Source organism: Trifolium pratense, linkage group LG5 (genome assembly GCF_020283565.1).
Source record: "Trifolium pratense cultivar HEN17-A07 linkage group LG5, ARS_RC_1.1, whole genome shotgun sequence".
Taxonomy (NCBI): Eukaryota; Viridiplantae; Streptophyta; class Magnoliopsida; order Fabales; family Fabaceae; genus Trifolium; species Trifolium pratense.
Window position 1 is genome coordinate 48,383,304 of NC_060063.1, and position 21,178 is coordinate 48,404,481.

At 32.9% G+C, this 21,178-nt stretch overlaps 2 protein-coding genes across 2 annotated transcripts in view; both read left to right on the forward strand.

Moving 5' to 3' along the window:
- LOC123883528 overlaps positions 1 to 21,178 on the forward strand; it is a 37,096-nt gene that overhangs the window by 6,284 nt on the left and 9,634 nt on the right. The window contains exon 4 of the mRNA XM_045932365.1: positions 18,720 to 18,742. Coding sequence (XP_045788321.1) covers positions 18,720 to 18,742 — 23 coding nt within the window. The remainder of the gene's footprint in view (positions 1 to 18,719; positions 18,743 to 21,178) is intronic.
- Positions 10,292 to 11,332, forward strand: LOC123883531 (ethylene-responsive transcription factor ERF039-like). Its single transcript, XM_045932369.1, has one exon. The coding sequence runs from the start codon at positions 10,445 to 10,447 to the stop codon at positions 11,198 to 11,200; it is 756 nt and encodes a 251-aa protein (XP_045788325.1). The 5' UTR covers positions 10,292 to 10,444; the 3' UTR covers positions 11,201 to 11,332.

A 21,178-nucleotide genomic window follows, 5' to 3' on the forward strand; every position in this document is an offset into this window, starting at 1 on the left:
CCCAAAAGCCAAAGAATTGGCATAAGACCCTGGACCAAGTCCTATGGGCATGTAGGAATTCTCCTAAAGAGTCAACAGGTTCGACACCTTTTCGACTAACATATGGTCACGATGCCGTGTTACCTGTTGAAATAATGATGCAGTCGATTCGAGTACAAAGGCAATGGGAACTACCTCCTGATCACTATGAGAACATAATGTTAGATGAATTAACAGACGTGGATGAGGAAAGGTTGCAGGCGTTAGATGCTTTGATTCGACAAAAAGAACGAATTGCTAGAGCATATAACAAAAGGGTTAAACCTAAACTCTTTGACGTAGGAGACTTAGTTTGGAAAGTCATCCTCCCCATGGACAGGCGAGATCGAGTCTTTGGAAAATGGTCACCCAATTGGGAAGGACCATTTAAAATTTCTCAAGTGTTGTCAAATGGAGCTTATGAGATTGAAGAGTTAACTCCTGAGAAACGTTCAGTCAACATGAATGGCAAATATTTAAAGAAATACAAGCCAATGTTGCAAGAAATAACCATAAAAAATGAATAACGTAAGAATAAAATTTGCGAAATGGTAAAAGAAAATGCCAAGAATCAATTTTTATTCATACAAAATCAACAATACAACCAATCATTCAAGAATGTTCAAGAAAATACAAGAAATGGTTGAATGTTGAAAGATAAACACTTAAGGTTTACCCTGAACCCGAGTCCCCTCATCCTTTGAATCAGAATTGGAAAGTTCTGAGATCTGAGAGTCTTCATCCTCAGAAGAAGGAGTTGGAGTTCCTGGGTATCCTTCATCAGGCTCTAGGGTACTGAGGAACTCAAGGTAATCCTCATCTTCATCATCTGAACTAGAGCTTGAAGAATCAGAAGAGAGAATGATGGTTTCTACTACCTTGGCTGGTGCCGGCCTAGGGCGAAGGATTCTAGTGCGTGGAGGTTTGGAAGCTGGAATCTTGATTCGTCCCCTTCCAAGAGGACGTGGTGTGCTTGAGCCCGGGGTAGAGGAAGGAAGATCTTTCTTGTTATCCATTCTTGGTGGGGAGGTGTTGATGCGTTAGTTTGTATGAAGTGACGAGCAAAAAGAGTTGCAAGGTGTGGGTATTTATAGAAGAATTAAGACGCGTTAATGACTGGGCAGTTACAACTAACCACGTTCAGTTTGCATAGGAAAGGCCATTGCATTAATGCTCAAAGCCATGTAGTTAATTATGTTGACTGCTTTGGAAACACGTTCGCTTCATTCCTTACAAAGTGTCATTAATAAGGCTTGGGAGAATAGCCCAAAAGAGGGAAAGCAAGCAACAAGAAAAATAAAATACTCAGCAAATATATGAACATGCAGCATAAAAGGCCAAAAAGGGCATACATCTAAAAAAGCATGTACGACATTGTTCGACGGTTGCTAGTGTTAAAAGATTTACAATTACGACATCCAAAAATAACAAAAACTTGAGACTAAAAGGAAAATTTATAAAGTCAAGGTTGTTGTTGGGATGTTGAAGGAGGCTTTCGATTGGCCGCTTGAAATTGGTAATACTGAGTTCGAATGGACGCCAGTTTACGTTGTAGCATTTCCTTATCACTAGCAAGGTGCTCAACTCGCTTCTGGACAGCCAGACCATCACTGTAGTGTTGGATACCTTCACGTGCTAGCTCATCAAGCTTAACCTTTTGTGCTTCAATGGCCACTGCAGCTAGCTTTTCCATCTTAGCCTCCTCTTGTCGAATCTTTGCCTTTAGCGCTTCGATTTCAGATTGCCATTGAGCAATATTGTTCTCACAAGTCACAAGTTGCTCAAGAGCTTCATCAGAGGCAGCCTTGATAGTTGTGACCTCTGCATTGCAACTATTAGCTTGCTCGAAATGGTGTTGCTGGGTGGCAAGCAGAGATGTCAAAAGGCCGCTAGTCCTGGTTAGGAGCTGAGATTGACTAACGAATTGTTCTAAAAAGGTTTCAGCCTGAGTCACTAGAAGGAACATGGCTTCGTCAGTCCTTGGGTTCTGCAGCTTGCGAAAAAGGGCTTTGATATTGTAGTATATAGAAGAATCATGTTCAAGCAGGCCCAACATATCCCCATTAAGGATCTCTCGCCTAAATCTGATTTCGTGCTCAAACTGTTCTTGCGCAAGTGCATCTTCCTTATCTTCCGTGTTCCCAACAGCAGAGCTAGAGGCGCCATGACTTGATAAAAGCTTGTTGAGTGCATCTGCCGGGGTTAAATCTCTTAGCTCTTTGGCAAGTTCAGCCGGTAAGACAACAGTAGGAGGAGGTTTCGACACGGAAGTTCCCTCTTCACCAAGTGAATCACCAATATAGGAGTTCCCATCTTCAGAGTCGAAAGTGCCAGCACTGGGTGAACTGGACTCATGGTTTGACCCACTTGGTTGTGGTTGATTGGTAGTGGAATGTTCGCCATCAACGGTTGGCCTTTGTTCACTGGAAAGGTTGGCAGCAGGGTCAACTTGAAAATTGGTTGGAGGATCATTTTCAGCTAATACTTGGGCAGGGTTCGTCAAAGGATTTTGTTGCGGTGGGCCTTGATCAAGTTGGTCCTCTTCATTGCTAGGCTTAAGGGTATCATCTTCGAAAGCGTGGTGAGGCGAGCCAGGAGCTTTGGGTGGTGATGAGGTTTCAGTAAGGACGGCCGTTTCGACAGGCTGAGGAGATGAAGGTTTTTCTGCCACACTTGCAGGATGCGTACCACTTGGTCCTTCGACCATCCCTTCAGCCGCTTTGCTAGGAGTAGGCTCATCCTGAGAAATAACTTGAACAGAGTTTTGTGGCTGAAACAAATAAAACCATGAAAGAATGAGTAACATAGCCAAAAGCTGGAGAAGTAACAAGAAATAAGAATGGCTTACTTGGGTGTGAGGGGTAGCAGAAGCTTCAGGTTGCGAAGTTGTTTCTTTTGCAGTAGCAGAAGCCTCGACAACAGTAGTTGCAGCAGGAGATTTTTTCTGCTTCTTTTTCTTCTTTTTCTTCCTCTCCGATTGTTCCAAAGGAGGATCTTCAGGTGATGCCAGAGTATCAGTTTGTGCCTCAATCTCAGAGGACTTGCGCTCAGGATTACTTTCTTGGTTGGTTTGGCGCTCTTTCTTCTTCTTCTTCTTTTTCTTTTTCTCATCAGTAATGGGTTCAGCACTGGGAAAAAGATCTTGAGTGGTAGCAGCGGTAGTATGCTCAGGGATGGTCGAGAGAACAGGAATATCCTGCAAGCCACAACTCCGTAAGTTCGCAGGTAAGGAAAAGAAGAGAAAAGTCTTTTGCTAGATAAGTACCTTATCTGGAGCACTCGAACAAGTGGCTGGAACAGGCTTTTGTTTTTTCGAGACAGAAGGAGTTTCAGTTGAATGAGGCCTCTTGCGTGAAGCAATCTAGGAAGGGCATATCAAAGTTAACATAGAAATCTTACAGAAGTGTGAGAAGCTACAAGAAGATAAAAGCCTACCTGTAGTTCAACCTTAGATGGTGGAGGAAGAGGCTTACTAGAGTCGCTGGAACCTGCCTTCGACTTACTCCCTGCATCGAAGAGGTGCGCATAAGAGAAAAGCACGCAAGGTAAAAATGATGCAAGTAAAAGTAAAACTAAAAGAATACCTCTAGCGTTCAATTTCGACTTAATCTTGTTCAAAATAGATGAGTCGAACCCATTAGAGATAGCAGTGAGTAAGGCAGTCTTGTCAACCAGGCGTCCTTCATAGTGTCGAGACCACCAGGTAAAAAATTCCCTAGTGCAGGCATGTGAGGGAGCGAAGTCGAATGGGGTAAGCTCATAAGAAGGCTGATTGAAGTGGTTCAAGAATGAATGGAACTGTGGTTCTGTCATGCCATGCTTGCCTAAACAAACCTCCCTCTCTTCCAAGTATATGCTCTTAGGGAGTATTTGAGTTAAGCCAAATTGGCGAGACACCAAGTTTGGGAAGTAGCCAACTAACCCAAAATCTCCAGAGGTCAAGCCAATTCGACAAGACAAGACTGTAGGCATCAAGTAAGCATTCCAAATGCTGTTGGTTACCATCTCAAATTCTGGTGGAGAAGGAAATCTGTGAGTAAACCAAGGAGGACCAAGTGGCCTATCTACAAAAGGAGCAAAGCTAGGCTTGAACTTCTTCAGGCTGAGAAAAGCATTAAAATACTGTTGGAAGGCTACATCATAACCAAGGCCTCTTTCCCTAGGCACCATCCTCGCCAGCCTTGTGCCTTCGACTCGACGTGTTCTTGATTCCTCATAGTATGGCTCAGGCAAGAAAAGGTCAAGTTCAGCGTGAAAAGTGGCAGTTAGCCATAATTGCAGCAACCAAAAGGGGCCAGCACCTAAAAAGGTAGATCCATCGCCTGTTCTCTTAAGGTGTTCACAAGCATCCCTCATGGATTCATAAAGACATCCAAGAATAAGTCGAGCGAAGTTAAATTGCTGACATTCATGTAGTTGAATAGCCATAGGGATGAATTTCTTGGCTACTTGGAGAGATTGAGTGCAGAAGACATACTGCGATAGCCATAAGGTTAAGAAAGCGATGTGTTCTTCGTCACTTACTTCATCGCTAGTCTTTCGATTTTCCACGATGTATTTGGAGTAAGACTTGTTTCGAAAATCAAATTTGATGGTGTCGGAAGCTTTGCAAGGATCGTAAGTGTCGCCAAGAGGCGATAAGCCAGTAATGGCAGCAACATCCAGCAGTGTAGGAGTCATCATGCCACATTCGAAGTGGAAAGTGTTGGTGGAAGACTCAAAGAAGTGTAAAGCAGCAATAATCATCTCTTGCTGATATTTAAGGCCTGTCCGAGAAAGCTGAATAAGGTCATAAATACCACAGGCTTGCCAAATGTCAGCCTTATCACGTTGTACCCTGTCTAACCAGCCAAGGTATTGATCATTCAAAGAAGGAGCTGATCGAAACACTCTGTTAGGCGCCTTGATATAGCTAAAATTATAGGGTTCACTAATGAAAACCCTAGGAACACAAGGTTTATAAACAGGAAAGATAGACAGAACCTTGGAATTACGGCTTTTATCACTTGGTTTGGGTCCCCCAAACGCATGCACAAGGTTATCAACAGAATAAGGAAAGATTAATTGACTTTCCCAAAACTTTTGCAAGTCCAGACGCAACGATGGTTCTGGAACCACATCCTCATCGTAAGAGGAAAGAGTGGCGGCGGTCCACTTACCGGCGTAAGGAAGGAATTTTCTGACACCTGAATCTGACGCCATTGATGAAGGTATAAAGATGGCGTGAAAGAATGGTGATTAGGGTTAAATTTGGGAATCGCAGGTTGTTTGCAACGGTTGAGGAAAATCCGAGTGAAAAGAAAGTTGATGACTAGGTGATAAACAGAAAGGTGAGAACAAGAAGTCTTTTGAAAGCAAGAATTCAAGAAAGAATCGCGGAAGATGAAGAAGAAGATGAACAGTTGACAGAGCGAAAATTGGAGAAAAACGCAATAAAGGAAGAATCTGGCTATTTATAGAGGCACACAGATTGAGGAAAATAACAAAGTTTTTCAACTTCTTATGGTGACAAGTGTCCAAACCCCTTGACAGGTGAAAAGAAAAAAAAAAAAAAAAAAACAAGTTTTGGAGCCAATCCAAAGTTTTGAATGGCAGCCTAAACGATAGGAGAGATAAATGGAAAAGAAAGTTATCCATTAATACTTTCAAAAATGCCACTTCCTCTTTCGATAGACACCGTCGAAAATGGCATTTTTGGGGGGCAATTTGTTGGACATAAATTTGGTATTTATCAATTAAATATAATTGGTGGGTCCAATATTTATTTTGGAGGTTATATTATCAAAATAAAACTTTCAAAGTTGGTGTCGAGAACTCCCTATGTCGAAGCAGAAAAGCGTTTCGAGAGCTGTAGAGGATGCGTATAGTTTTGGTTTTACCAGGAGGCTATCGAAGGCGCAAAATCGAATCGAGAGATAGTTGGGCCAAGCCCAAAAAAGAAACAACGAACGGCCCAAAAGATCTTGGCGCGCGCTGAAGGAATGAAAGATGAAAGTGGAGAACGTGGTCGACGTGGCAAATGGAGGAGCGTCCAGATGATCGAAGAACAGTTACCACTTTGTAGTAGTATTTATAGTAGTTTTTCATTCAGAACAAGGGTCACAAAATTTATACAAACATTCTCTCTAAAAATTCTAAGTACTCAGCGATCGAACGAACGGAATTCGAAGGAGAAATGTATGTTTTGTGAACCATCTTTATTTGTAATTGTTTTTCATTCAATGCAATGCAATTTGTTTTCCAGTAATTTTTCCTAAGTCTGAATCCAGATACTTGCTTGAGAAACTGCTACTTCGAGGCGATTCGAATTAGTTTCTCTTGTGTGCTTTAAAATATTTTAATTCCTAAGTGTTTGTTTCCTTATTCAAACGAACATTCAAACAGTTTTCTTGAAGCGAATAAACACAAAATTGTCCTGAGATTTACTAGTTGGTCTCGCGAGTTTAAATACTTAAACTAGCGGTTGTTTACCAAATTCCAACGTAAACAGTGAGCCAATCTGTAAAATTGGGCATTTTGTTAGTATAAGTCTAGCTTTTTTTTTTTTATTAGAGTTTAAGATTAACAAGTATATTTTTTAATTGTTTATAGGCTTAATTGTACATTTGATCTCTTATATTTATTTTAGGTTTTAAATTGGTCATTTATGTTTTAAAAGTTTTAAGTTGGTCCCTTATATTTTAAACATTTCAAACTGGTCCCTTAAGTTTCTAAAATTTGAATTAACCCTATTTAATCAACTTTATAGTACTAACTAATTCAAATTTTAGGAAAATTGTTTTAGGCAAGAAGGAATTTAAGAAAAGAAATTGAAATTGAAGAAATTTTAGAGAAAAAGAAATTTAAGGACAAACTTTATAGGGCTAATTAATTTTTTTGAAAGAAATTTTAAGAAAAGTTCCTTTTTTAAAAAAGTTATCAATCTTTAAATATCTACGAGTACCTTGAAATTCATGAATTATCCATTTAACAAATATCTACACATATATGAAACGGACACATATATCATATTTATCTATTAAAACAAATATTGATATCATGCCAAACACCATTAAGAGCCGCCGCTAGTATAATAGAAGATTAACGATATTTGAATATTAAAAATTGGACTATAAAATTATACCTTCTATTTCTTTAAAGAAGAATAAAAATATACCTAAAACAAGTGTTTTTCTTACAATAATACCTAAACCAAGTGTTAGTTGATTAGAAAAACTCACACAAGTGATAAAATTAATATAAAAAGTAAGGCGTGGGACAATTTTTTTATGTCAAAATAACTTTTTTGGTAGACATGCATGGGACTAAAATCTTATATAATCAATAATAACTGTTTAACTTTTATCAGACAAACCATAATAAAAAGTATATATTAATTTTATAAAAAAATAAAATTTCAATCTGTACATTTTGAACTGTTTGATTGACATCAAATTATAATCACAAATTCATAACTATCTGTATGCGGGAGCAGATCGTCTCCGGTCACATTTTTCTCCCATTAAATCCAAACCACCCATTTTGTTTTTTGCATGTGTTCAATCATAACAAAAAAAAGTAATGAAGGGTGGATTTTGAAACTGGATACTCTCCCGTGGTATTTACACGGGAGACAATCCCCTCCCACTTTTCCCATCTGTATGCAAATGATGTCAAGGTAACGCTCACTCACAAGACATATGCACCTACTTCAGCCATTATTATATTCACACAAGTAGATCATAATTTATTTATATTAAAAAAATTGATAAAGAAAAAAAAATCCATAAAAGTTTGTAAAATTGATAAAAGTAAATAAATAAATCAATACATTCAAGTAGATCATAACAATCAATTTATAATATAATGTAAAAAACGAGTGCATACATGATACAAATCAGGTAGGTACCCAAAAGGGAGATATGGCATCTACTCTCTTTCTTCTTTTACAATTTTTTTAATAAAGAAAATTTATGATGATAGGATGATTTTATAATAAAACACTTTATGGTTTAAAGAGCGCTTAGAAGAAAGAAATTTATATTTATCATCTTTTAAAAGTACTAATTCAAATTTAACCGATCAATGTGAAATTTCTTATCGCACCCCTCATGTCTAGAGCTATTAAGAGGTTTCTGATAAAATTGGCTTATAAGATATTAAAATTGAGAGTTAGATCTAACTCATCTTTATAAAATTGGTTTGTAAGGTGAGAATTGTCTTTACAGTTATAAACACATATTCAAATCATTTTATAATCTATGTGAGATTTCTTAACAATTTTTACTTATTAAACTATAAGTCCTTGAGTTTGTTTTTTTTACATCTTTTTATTGGGTTGTTTAGCATTAATTTTTACATTAACAAATTAAAAAAAACTTAAAAGTTCTCCCGGAAAAGGACGTCCCGGCGGCCAAGAAGATTTTGTGGTGCACATTTACGATTTAATTACACCCACCTACTTCTATTTTTAGTATACTATTATAATTATATACAATATTTTTTATGAAATGTTATAAGTATTTATTTATATTATGTACGTACTACTACAAAAATATCTTTGGCTTGTGAGACTGAACAAAACACGTGAAATTGTGTATAAAACAATAATGCTAGCGCGGTCATTTTTTATATTCTCAACTATTTGAATGAGAGTGATTAAGGACAAAATTCATATACAGATGCAGACATAGTGACACCTAATCTCTCACGTAATGATCAATTATGTTATGATTATGATACAAAAAGAGGAGCCACTAGTTATATAATTAAGGGGCCACCTATGTTAGATTAGAAAATGCCACTAACTAATCACCCTGTTAATTGAGTATGAAATGACGTACCGCCAACAAATTATTGAAAAACCATTACAAAGAAAGTAGCATCCATACTCTAAATATATTTATCAAAGCGTTTAAAATGACTATGTGTAATAAAAAAAATGTTTAAAATGATTAATAGTACGATTCTTACTGTTATGAATGTTAAGAGTGCTTCATATGAGTTTAATCCAGTTAGTAGAGATATTGCATTATATATTATATATGTAAGGATTAAAGTTTAAACTTTGGATACTTACTTATTCTTTGTAATACAGAAAAAATATATAATATAATTATTATGTCTATTTTATGAATAAATGTGTTTAAAATGTTTTGCTTTACCTTTAAAAAATTGTGGATAACTTATTCAACACCTAATAAAAATTAAACACAAATAAATTGTAAGTTGAGTAAAAATTAATTTATGAATAGCATTTATAAATTTATTCATATAACTAATCTTTGTTCGAAATTGAGTGAATTACCCACAATTTTTAAAGGTAAACTGTCTCACTATTTAAATATGTATTGTATATAAAAAGGAAGTTAACTTTGACTTGTAATAAAGGAGAGGGCCCTAAGCCCCCAAAGAAAGAAACTACTAAGGCATGCAATCAAACTTAATAGTATTAATTAAAAGTTTATTTGAAAGAAATAACAATAATAAATGTATCTAGTTGGGAGTAGTTTTTAAAAGGGAAGAAGAGGGTACAAGTTCAATTTAAAGGGAAAATTTATACTCCATTTATAATTTAATTATAACTAAATACATTTTTTTTACTCATTTTTATTTATAATTAAAAATGGAGAAAGTACAATTTTTTTTAAAAAAAATATGTTTAAAGAAAAAGACAAAGAGAGTTTTTTTTTTGTACAAAAGAAAAAGAGAGTTATTGCGACATGGTTAATAAATAATGAAATATTTTCTTTGTTTCAAAATACCGTCAATTTAACAATTGCACACAAATTGAAAAAATAATTAATTTTGTATGTGTAAAAGAGAAATTATATATTTATATTTAACAAATTATTTTTTATTAATGGTAGTATGATAAAAATAAATTAAAAGAGAAGATTAATAAATAGTAAAAGATATAATAAAAAATGATATTAAAATTTCATTGATGTTATAAACAAACAACTATAAGTTAAACAAATTTTGTTCGCTAAAATATATTGTGGGACAATGATATATAATAAGCTTTTGATTTGATACCACAATTACATATAAAATTAAAAAAGCATCAAATGAAAAATGTCATCTAAAAAATTCAATTGATCAATCTCTAACTTCCAACTAGCTAGTGATGTGCCCTACAATCTAAACATAAAACAAAATTTGATGCCTTAATTAATTTCTTATGGATACTTAAATTAAATATGACCAATTTATTTATTTATTTATTTATATGGCTATTATTCATGGAGCCAAAACTAATAAAGCCAAAGTGAGGAATACAATGACACATGCAAACAAATCAACTGTTTCTCTTTTAAATTGGACCCATATCTTTAATATATGAAATGAATGAATTATATAAGTATAGTTCACAGCTCAACCTACCTATATATTTCAAACCTTGCTCACCACATTTTCTCTTAAATTATTTACTTTCTCTTCCCCAATGGAAAGGGAAGACTCTTTCCAAACTCATGAACTTTGTCTTCAACCAACCACTTCCTTATCTTCATCCATTATTGTCTCAACCTCTAATTCCTCTTCAGAAGAAGAAGCTACTAATATTAAAACCAAAAAATTAAGCAATAGTACCAAAAAAGAAAAGAAAAAGAAGAAAGTGGCAATGGTGAATAGAGTGATTCATAAAAATGATGATATGAAGCATCCAACATATAGAGGAGTAAGAATGCGTCAATGGGGCAAATGGGTATCAGAAATTAGAGAGCCAAGAAAAAAATCAAGAATTTGGCTTGGAACTTTTCCGACTCCTGATATGGCGGCTCGAGCTCATGATGTCGCGGCTCTTACTATCAAAGGCTCTTCGGCTTACCTTAATTTTCCTGAATTAGCTACGATGTTGCCACGGCCAGCTAGTGCCTCTCCTAAGGATATTCAAATAGCAGCCGCCAAAGCAGCCGCGACTATTTACAATCATCCAACCAATCAAGTTGAATTGGAAGCTGAAGTCGAGCCGAGCCAAGTTGTTTCTTCTTCTTCTTCTTCACCTTCTTCTTCGGGCCATAGTGAAGGGTCATCGTTGAATGGTGAGGATGACATGTTTTTGAACCTTCCCGATCTCACACTCGATTTAAGACATAATAGTGATGATGGGTTTTATTACTCCTCGCCAGCTTGGCTCGTAACGGGAGCTCAATATATAGACTCGGGTTTTCGGCTCGAAGACCCTTTTATGTGGAACTAGTATCAAGTCATCTAATCAAACATATCATCGAGTCTAGTGTAAGTAATTGATGTGCAGTGTGTGTTAATTATGTAAATTTTATGTACCAAGTTTGAGTCCTATATTTATTAAAAAAAGTTAAGCATTTTGTTACTTGCTAGAATTTTGAAGTTCTACAATATGGTTCGTGTCATGAGGTGTCACTTCAACAAATTCACTTTGACGAGTTTTATGGATTATTTCTGCATACAACTGCATAAATTAATATTTTGAGGTGACGCCAAATATAATAAAAATCTATTTCGATCAAGATTATTGTATTGACAAACATCTCTTATTTAAATAATTTTTAGTCTCTTCCACTCATATTAACTCATGGTGGTACTTCAATTAGCTAGAGATTTAATTACTGTGACTATTAGATCATCTCTCCCCCCAAATTGTGTTTATCGTTTCAAATAAGGTAATTAATTTGTTGTCCGTCTGTTTGTTTCATTTCCTCACCTTTTTCTTTCATTTGTATATATGTACGGAAAGTACTGTTGAATAAAATTCAACTTTTTTATTAGAATTTTATGTATGGAATAAAAAATTCAGCTACGCTTTATGTTTTTGGTACCTAGACGAAGTAATAAGCACCATTTGCACACATACATGAACAAATCGTAATTTTAAATTTAAATTTGGATAAAGTATTGAATCTAATAATATCAACATTTAGTTAAATCCAAACATTATGGACAAACTCGATTTTAGGGCTCGTTTGACCTAGCTTTTTTTTCCTCTTCTTTCTACTTAAAAGTAAGAAGTTAGGTCAAACAACAATTTAAAGCTACAGTAAAAAAAAAAAAAAGGTTTCTATATTTTAGGAAAAATTATAATATATTATCAAATACTATATTTTTTAACCATATTATAATAAAAAACAACAACTTTAAACTTTTTTTTTATAAAAAAAAATTAAGATTTACCAAACAATTTTAACTTTAGTTAAAAAACTATTATTTCTAGCTTTACTATTAAAAGAGCTTCTACACCTAAAAAAAAGTTGGGTCAAACAAACCCTTAATACTTGTTCATGTGGAATAAATTCAGCTGGGTTTTGTTTATTATAGTAAAGTGATGTAATTGTTTCTGGTGACTTGTTAAGAATGATAAAAAAAAAAGTCATGATAACATGTGTCTTAAGAGTACTTGTTAAACTATTCAAATAAAAGAACTTAATTAACTTAACATTAAATAATACAAAAAAAAAAGTTGATTACACAAGTAGCAAGAAAATATTTCTATATAACAGTGGCGGAATCAGAAAATCATTTGGATGGGCTCTTAAAAAAACTATATTATATAATTTTAAAATATATATATATATATATATATATAGAGTTAGGATCCGTTGACACCAGGTGTCAAATTTTATTTTGACACCAAATCTAAAACGTTCATTTTATTTGATCTAAAGGCCAATAATTATTCATTAAAAGGATCACTGAATATACCATGTTCTCACTGCAACTAACTATATTTCCTATATTTTCTCATCTAATTATCGTTCTTTTCTAAATTTGAGATTCTTTTTATACAAAGAATTATGTCCAACATCGAATTTTATTGCTTGTTCAAAAAACATCGAATTTTATTGCTCTCTTAAATTGCAATAAAGAATTAGAAAGATGCAAAGTAAAAAAGTACTATTGTCAAATTCACAAATTTCATGACAAACATGCAATTCATTGTTTTTCTGTCAAAAAAAAAATGCAATTCATTGTTTTATGATCTATGTGCTTGATAGTCTAATTAGCATCATGACGTGATTTATGTGTGATATGCAATTTAAGTGTTTTTTTTTTTTTTTTACTTTTGGGTTACATATAAGATACTTTTCTTTGTAACAATCTTCCCCTTCTTAATTTTGAAGCAAGGGTTGAGTTCTGCAAAAAATTTCAATGTGATATATGGTTTTTAATTTTTACCATGAGTGAACAAAAATAAAAGCTTTTTTAAGGGAGTGATCACTGACTGAAACTGGATTTTTGGATGAAACCAAATCTCTAATTCACTGTCCCTGAGTTCTTCAAGTTCAATCTCTGCCAGAGTCCTAATTTGATTGTATTTGATCCAAGACAATCCCCTTCCAAACTCCATCTGTTTCCTCTTATTCAAACCCCATAAAATCAAAACCGGCAATCCCATAAATAAGCATATTGTCACAATCTCTCTATAGCATATTTAAGAGGATAAAGATCGCTACGATGAAAAATAGCTACTTTGCAATCCAAAAATAAAGATAGAATGTTTTGGGACTTATAAGAGAGAGTAATGATCACGTTGAATTATGATTTTTTTTTTTTTTTTTGGACAATGAATTAGAGATTTGATTGAGAAAAAATAGGTAATTGAGAATTGATTCACTAAAGATACAATCACATGATATTTTAAGTTAATTGATCACAACTATTGAATTAAAAAATATAAACGGATTAGATTTGGTGTCAAAATAAAGTTTGACACCTGGTGTCAACGAATCCTGACTCATATATATATATATATATATATATATATATATATATATATATTGCATACAAAAATTTAAGTCATAATAAACATCATTTTCACAACCGGAAAATAATAAGCATCATTTTGATCATCAAAAATTAAATTGCATATCTTAAAATAATGTTCTGCGTGTGCCAAGTAACTTAAAGTCATAAATATTTTTTAAACTAATACTTGCACAAACTTAATAATCAGAAAATTCAATATATTTATAACATGTGCTCTAATACTCTACTACAATATTAGACTACATGTGCCCATCTTACTTCATGAGCGATTTTCTCCTTCCTAGTTCACTTGATGACACTATTGAAAAAATTATTGATGCATTTTGGTGGGGTCATGGTGGTGCAAACAGTAAAGGCATTCATTGACGGTCTTGAGAAAAGTTATCAGTTCATAATAACAGCAAAGGGATGGGATTTAAGGACATCGCGACTTTCAACCTTGCAATGCTTGACAAACAAGGGTGGAAGCTTCAATTAAATCCTAATAGTCTTGTCTCACGTTTATTTAAGGTAAGGTATTTTCCTCACAACAATTTCTTAGCATCTTCTGTTGGGCATAATCCGAGTATAGTGTGGAGGAGTATACTCCTTTCGTCCCATAACTTTGACGATTAATATTTTTATTGTATAATAGTAAAAAATTATAAAAATTTGATATATTGAAAATACTCATAGCGACGAATCCAACAACATCTTATATGCTAATATTTATTTTTATTTATTAGTAGAAAACTATGGTCAAAACAAGTTATATGAATAGTGCATATATGTAAAATGGGTCACTCATTTTGAAACGAAGAGAGTATCTAAAGCTATAAGTTTCTTGTTTGTGTCGGGTCCTGTTGGTGAATTGGTTTAGGGGCTTGTATTCCTATTTTAGAGGAACTTTGGCTTAAGGATGGAGCTTGCATCTTGATAGCAAATAATACTATAATGTAGATCATCTTCAAAATGCAACAGTTGAGCACCTCATTGATAGCTTAACTAAGGGGTGGAATCGTGAGACGATTAGTACTTTATTTGATCAATAGACACAGGAGCTATTTGTAAAATACCACTGATCCAGCAAGTCAATACGGATAAACTGGTGAGGAAAGTGGAGGCGAATGGTGAGTAATTTCATCTTTAATTTAGCTCTATTGTAAAAAAAAAAAAAAAAAAAAAAAAAAAATCTAAAAAAATTCGTTACATGATAGCACTAATTAAGCCCCCATAATAAATTAAGGTAGTTTTGATTGCTACCTCTGTCCTTTAAATTTAATGTCACGATTATTAATTTTGGTCGGAAGTTCTTTTAAACTTAATGTGTGCATATACTATATTATTGTGTTGTTTTTAGTGAATTAATTTCACCTGCTTTCTGATTAATCTTAAAAAGCACTTGACCTATAAAGGAGGGGCACATCATGGGGTGGAGACATATAATAGCCACTACAACCTTGAATTTAAGAGTACTACTTATTCCTAATTTATAAGATATTTTGGTAAAATTGTGTTGTTACATTTTAGAACACCATTTTCAAAGTTCAAGATGCATTAATTTAATTTTTTTATAAAAATACTCTTGATTAAATAAAAAAAGTAAAATAATACTATTTCTCTCTTTTAATAATTGAAGAGTAATTTTAGGAAGAGAAAATATATTATTGAGAAATTTATAATGCAAAAGATACTTTTATTAATTCTTGTAATTTTGTGAAATTGGTCTTAACGGGTGGAGAGTATAGATCATTTCTCCCCCCAAATTGTGTTGTCTGTCTGTGTTGTCACCTGCTCACCTTTTCTAGGAAAATTCTTTGATAGACACAAATATAAATACGAGGTGTTAGGCACACTCACATAAACAAGCAAAAATTAAAGAGAAAAGAAATAAAATGACGTTGATTGATGTGATTATATTAATTTTGATTTAAATTTTTGAATTAGTGTGTGTGCGCCCAAATAATATATGATTTGGGTTTGTGTCTATCCAAGTTTTTCTCCCTTTTCTATCATTTGTATATATGTACGGGAAGTACTATTGAATAAAATTCAGCCTTTTTTTTTTATTAGAATTTGATGTGTGGAATAAAATACAGCTACATATTTATGTTTTTGATTTGTAGATGAAGTGAGAAGTACCACTTGCACACATACATGACCGTATTTAGAGTTTAAACCTCGATAAAACTGTTGAATCTAATAATTTGAACATCGTTGGTTGAATCCAAACATTATAGATAACGATGATTTATTTTTAATATTTATTGTTCACATAAAATAAATTCAATTGGTTTTTGTTAATTGTTTTCAATGACATGTAAAGAATGATAAAAAAAAATCATGTTAACATATTTTCTAGGGCACGTGATAAATATCCAAATAAAAAACTTAACATTAAACAATACGGAGCATAAGAAATTTAATTTTACAAAAGTTAAGAATACATGTACCAAAAAAATATTTCTATATTAAACTTAAACTCATTAATTAACATGTGTCTAACATTTTCTCCTAAAAAAATTGAAAAATATTAATATGTGCTCTAAAGGCACACGATAAGTTGTCAAATGTGAAAATTCTATCTTATAAAAAGTACATTCAATTTCTAAAAAAAATAATTACATGGATAACACTTATTAAGCCCCCCTAATAAATTAAAGTAGTTTGATAGCTACCTTTGTCCTTTAAATGTAATGTCATGATGATTAATTTTGGTTGGAAGTTCTTTTAAACTTAATGCATGTTTGCTTATATTATTATATTATTATTGTGTTGTTTTTAATGGATTAATTTCACCTGCTTTCTGATTAATCTTAAAAAGCAATTGACCTAAAAAGGAGAGGCACATCATGGGGTGGAGACATATATAGCCACTACAACCTTGAATTTAACCTTGGTGGTCCTCAGTTGAGCAAATAGTTTTTCTTATTTGACACATTTAAGGAATAGTTAAAGTTTCAAAAAAATTTTGTTACGATGAAGTCAGAGATGATCGAATCTATGACCTCCTTCACTACTAGACCAAATCTAGTGGTTTGTAAAAAAACTAAATTTATACATGATACAAATATAAATTACTTGTACACTATATAATTGGCTTCTTCATCCATCGCCATCTTTTCAAAAAATATTTTGGGTATTACATTTCATAGCAAGAAAAGGAGATAAAAATGAGTTAAGTTTCTCTCGATTTTTTATTATTTCTATTTTCATCATTACTAAAGTTTTTTTATAATTCGAGGTGTATAAAAGATATTTAAAATCATTTAATGTCACTTTTTTGTATATATATTTGCAAAACTATATAGTAACAGAGGAAATGAAAATAATAAAAAATGAAGAGAATTCCTTTTAAAAAAAAAAACGCCTAGCTAAACGTCATTCAAATCAATTTTTACTATTTGATCAATATGTCTCACCATATTTCAATTAATTCAATAGTTGAAACTAAACTTATGCATAATACAAAAATATATTATTTGTGCACTATACAAATTACGGCTTCTTCTATCGCCATCTCATAGCAATAAAATGAGAAAGAAACGCTTAACTAAACGCCATTCAAATCAATTTTAATACATTTGTTGTCGTATTTGTGGCAGTTTCAAGCACAACACTGTCACAAATTTAGGTTTGGGAATTTCTTGGAGATGGCCCAAGAATTTAAGAAAACAAATGTCGTGAAGACACATATGTACATCAATTGTTGACAATATTGACATAATATTGGAAAATATTATTTAAAAAATGGGTGCCAATTATTGGTTCATTGTTTACGGTTTGACATATTGTCCCAATTTTTCATTGAGGCGTCATGGAAAAAGTACTGAAAGGATCATTTTACACTACACCATAAAGACTAAGCAAAATTTTTGCCAACAAAAGTAGAAACACGTTATGTCTCATTAAGTTGATTGCTACTCCAATGAAAGCATCATAGAGACCTAAGGCCATGTTTGAAGAAAATTGATACTTCTGTCATTTTCATTGTCTCTGTCAATTAAAAAGAAAATTTATTATTTTGTACTACAATTACCATGCAAATAGACAATCTTCTTGATATGCTATTCAATTGAAGCTGAAATTTGATTCACCGAATCACGCATTTAGGACATCGGTGACTATTTGATTAAGATCAATGGATATATAAAAAACAAATTATTCTATTTGATTTCTTTTTTGTATAAAAAGTGGGCAAAGTTCAAAAAAGAAAAAAAAAAAAGTTACGGAACTAAGCTAACATTTTGAGGCATGCAAGCGTCAGGAATATCGTAGAAAAGGACACGTTGGAGCTTTCTAGGAAGAGTTTACATTACATGCAAATCGAAAGAGTTCAAATTAAAACTAAAATAAGCTAGCCAATTGGTTGATTTGTTTCCTTCATGCCATGCATATATGTATGGATGATTTAAACTTGCCAATTCATGCTCTTAAGGTCACGAATGCGCCGAATCAAAGTAGAAATATTTTCGTTAGCATTGCAATTTCTTGTTACCACGTCGACTAAAACCTTAACTTCGAGTCAGTTTTAACTTGAAGATGAGTAATTCTATATCTCCGAGCTAAATATTAATTCATTCTCATATACATGCCCCCACCGATGCATGGACATAGACATTTAAGCAAGTATCACTGCTATTTGAAGACCGTCGCACCTTATACTCTATTTGATCTTTATCTTTATTATAATGAAAGGCTTGAAAAAGCATCATTAGTCATTTTAACTTTTTGAATAATTTTAAAAATATACTATTATGGAAAACTCTGAAGCATTTTAAAATACATCTAATAAACAATTAAATATAAATAAAGTCTAATTTTTGAATCAGAGCCATCTGATACTAATCAGACGACTGCTGATATTTTGAATGTGTGAATTCGTGATTGACCGACTATACAGGAGCCCGTCCAAGACAATTAGGAACAAACGTTTAACTATTTCCATCTTCTCTCTTCTTTTTATTTTTCAATTCTTAGAAGTATTTATCTTATAGAGTCTCGCATTGAGTAGAGAAAAGTACTCTATGTGATATATAAGTATTAGATGATAAATTTATATTTGCCTAAAAGATGATAGATGATGAAGTTGGTGTTCACAAAGGAACAAAGAGCATTGAAGAAAAGAAGATCAAATGTTAGTCAACAAGATGCGATCAACATAAACATTGCTTGGTTTTACATTCAAACCGAAGGATTGTCGATTCTTGATACTTTTAAGATAATGAGTAGTTTTTATACTCATGGTGTAATCATGGCTTTTTGAATTTTGAATGAATGAAATATCTACGTATTTACCAAGAAAGGAAGAAAATGATCGAATCAAACCTTTCCATTTTAATATTTACTTAATTGATTAACGGTCGTACTACAATTACCTGATGGAAGTATAGGATAATTGAGATTATAATTATTGCATAATCAAACTTTAATTTTAGTCTTTCAATAATTTACTTTTGTTATGCTTTACACTTTTCTTGAATTTAACTCTTTGTGTAACCTAATTAACAAAGTGTTAATTTAAGAAAATGAATATAAATCATGAACGACCAAATATGAGCAACACTGAAGAGAAATCAATTACTCATACTTGTATTCTTTGAGAGTTGGAGCCCATAAATTTTGTACCTTATAGATGGCCCAACATATATTCAGCACTTGGGATTTTTTATTTATTTTTAATTGGACTATGGACTTTGATCTTCACTTGTGGTTGTGGGAGAATTTTTCTCTTCCTCCCCCCTTGAAATTTCCGATTTTGCTCCTAAGAATAAAGTTCGGAACATAGTTTTTCAAAAAAAAAAAGTAGTTTTAAAAAAAAGTACATAACGCTTAGTAAAAAAAAAGAGTTCATAACAGCATGTCCCATGTTAAAGCACACTAAAAAAAATCGGAATCTATGTTTCGAACATTATTCCCAGGAGCAAAAATGAATTTTCAGGGGGGTAAGAGAATGATGGGGTAGTAAGAGAAACCTTCCTTGTGGGAGAGTAGAGATAGCTCAATGTTTCATTTGGGCCATTGGTAAAAAAAAGTGATATTTTCTCTTCCCCCCTCCCATGAATCTTTTATACCCCCCAATATTCCAATTTTGCCCTTGCAGAAACATTCGGTTCACAGAAACTGAAATTTTTCTAGTGCAAATTCAGAGTAAATTTCGGTTTTTAGAAACCGAAATTTGTTTTCAAGGCAAAAAAAAACTTCGGTTTCTACGAACCGAAGTTTTTTCAAGGGCAAAATTGGAAATTTAAGGGGGATAAAAGATTCATGGGGGGTGGGGAGAGAAAATATCAAAAACAGTTTTTTGGGCTAATGGGTTAAAACTGACTTGCTCAAATTGACCAAACAAGCTTTGGGGCTAAGCCAGCAAGTACTATGTCTGTTTAAAATTAGAATTTTTCTCTCAACACCCTCCCCTCTCCGAATTTCTATTTTTTCCCTCGAAAAAAATCTTCATAATGCATTTTCTGAAGTTTTTCTAGTTTAGATTTGGAAAAAATACGAAAAACACGGGGAAAAAATACTCCAAAGTTTTTATTCGAGGCAAAAAAAAATCAAAAATATGTTCTGAAATTTTTATTCAAAGACAAAAATGGAAATTCAGGGAGGGGGGAGAGTAGTGGGGGAAGAGAAAAAATCTTAAATTTATTTCCCTTCTACTAAAAAAATTCATTTCATGTATACATGTAAAACCCTTGTTTGAACTCTTCAATTCAATTTGTGAGTTTTTATTGAAATAAAAGTGTGCCTAGGATTTGGTTGCTCATAAGTTAGCTACGACGACCAATTCATGGGCTAGTCGCAGTGTTTTATATTCGATCCCTCCTTATATTGAAAATAAGTTGATAAATGAAATGAGTTAAGTTTATGTGTGTAAAAAAAGTGTCCACAACCCACACTAATATTTCAACCTTTCTCAAAGTATACTACTACTAATGTGCAAAGCTGTTTTTTGGTTAAAAAAATGTAAAATGTTGTACGGTAGAATAAACCAAAGTAATTACTGAAATAATAAATGCTAAATAAATAATTTTTCATTACACCAAGCCAATTTGACAAACCATATTACAACTAAAATATATTGTCCCTCTACCAATCGTTAGTTGGTTCAGTGGTGATTGACGCTGAACTTGATAACTAAGGAGGACCACGGTTCGATCCCTCGCAACTACAATTGAGAGGGGCTGAAGCCACTTGATGCTAGAACTGACTCCCAAACCAGATTCAACTTATGGTGAAAGCTAATATATATATATATATATATATATATATATATATATATATATATATTGTCCCTCTATTCCAACATTAAGTTTCTCTACAATCCCTTCGTCACAAATAAAAATCACCTATATATTATTCCTCCCTAAATTTTTTTCATTAGTTTAGTTTTCTTTTAATGTATATATTGCTCCCACATCATAAAAATTCTAACTCCGTCACCAATTGTATTTGT

Coding starts and splice junctions, on each gene's coding strand:
- LOC123883531 (XM_045932369.1), top strand. CDS start 10,445: ATGGAAAGGGAAGACTCTTTCCAAACTCATGAACTTTGTCTTCAACCA.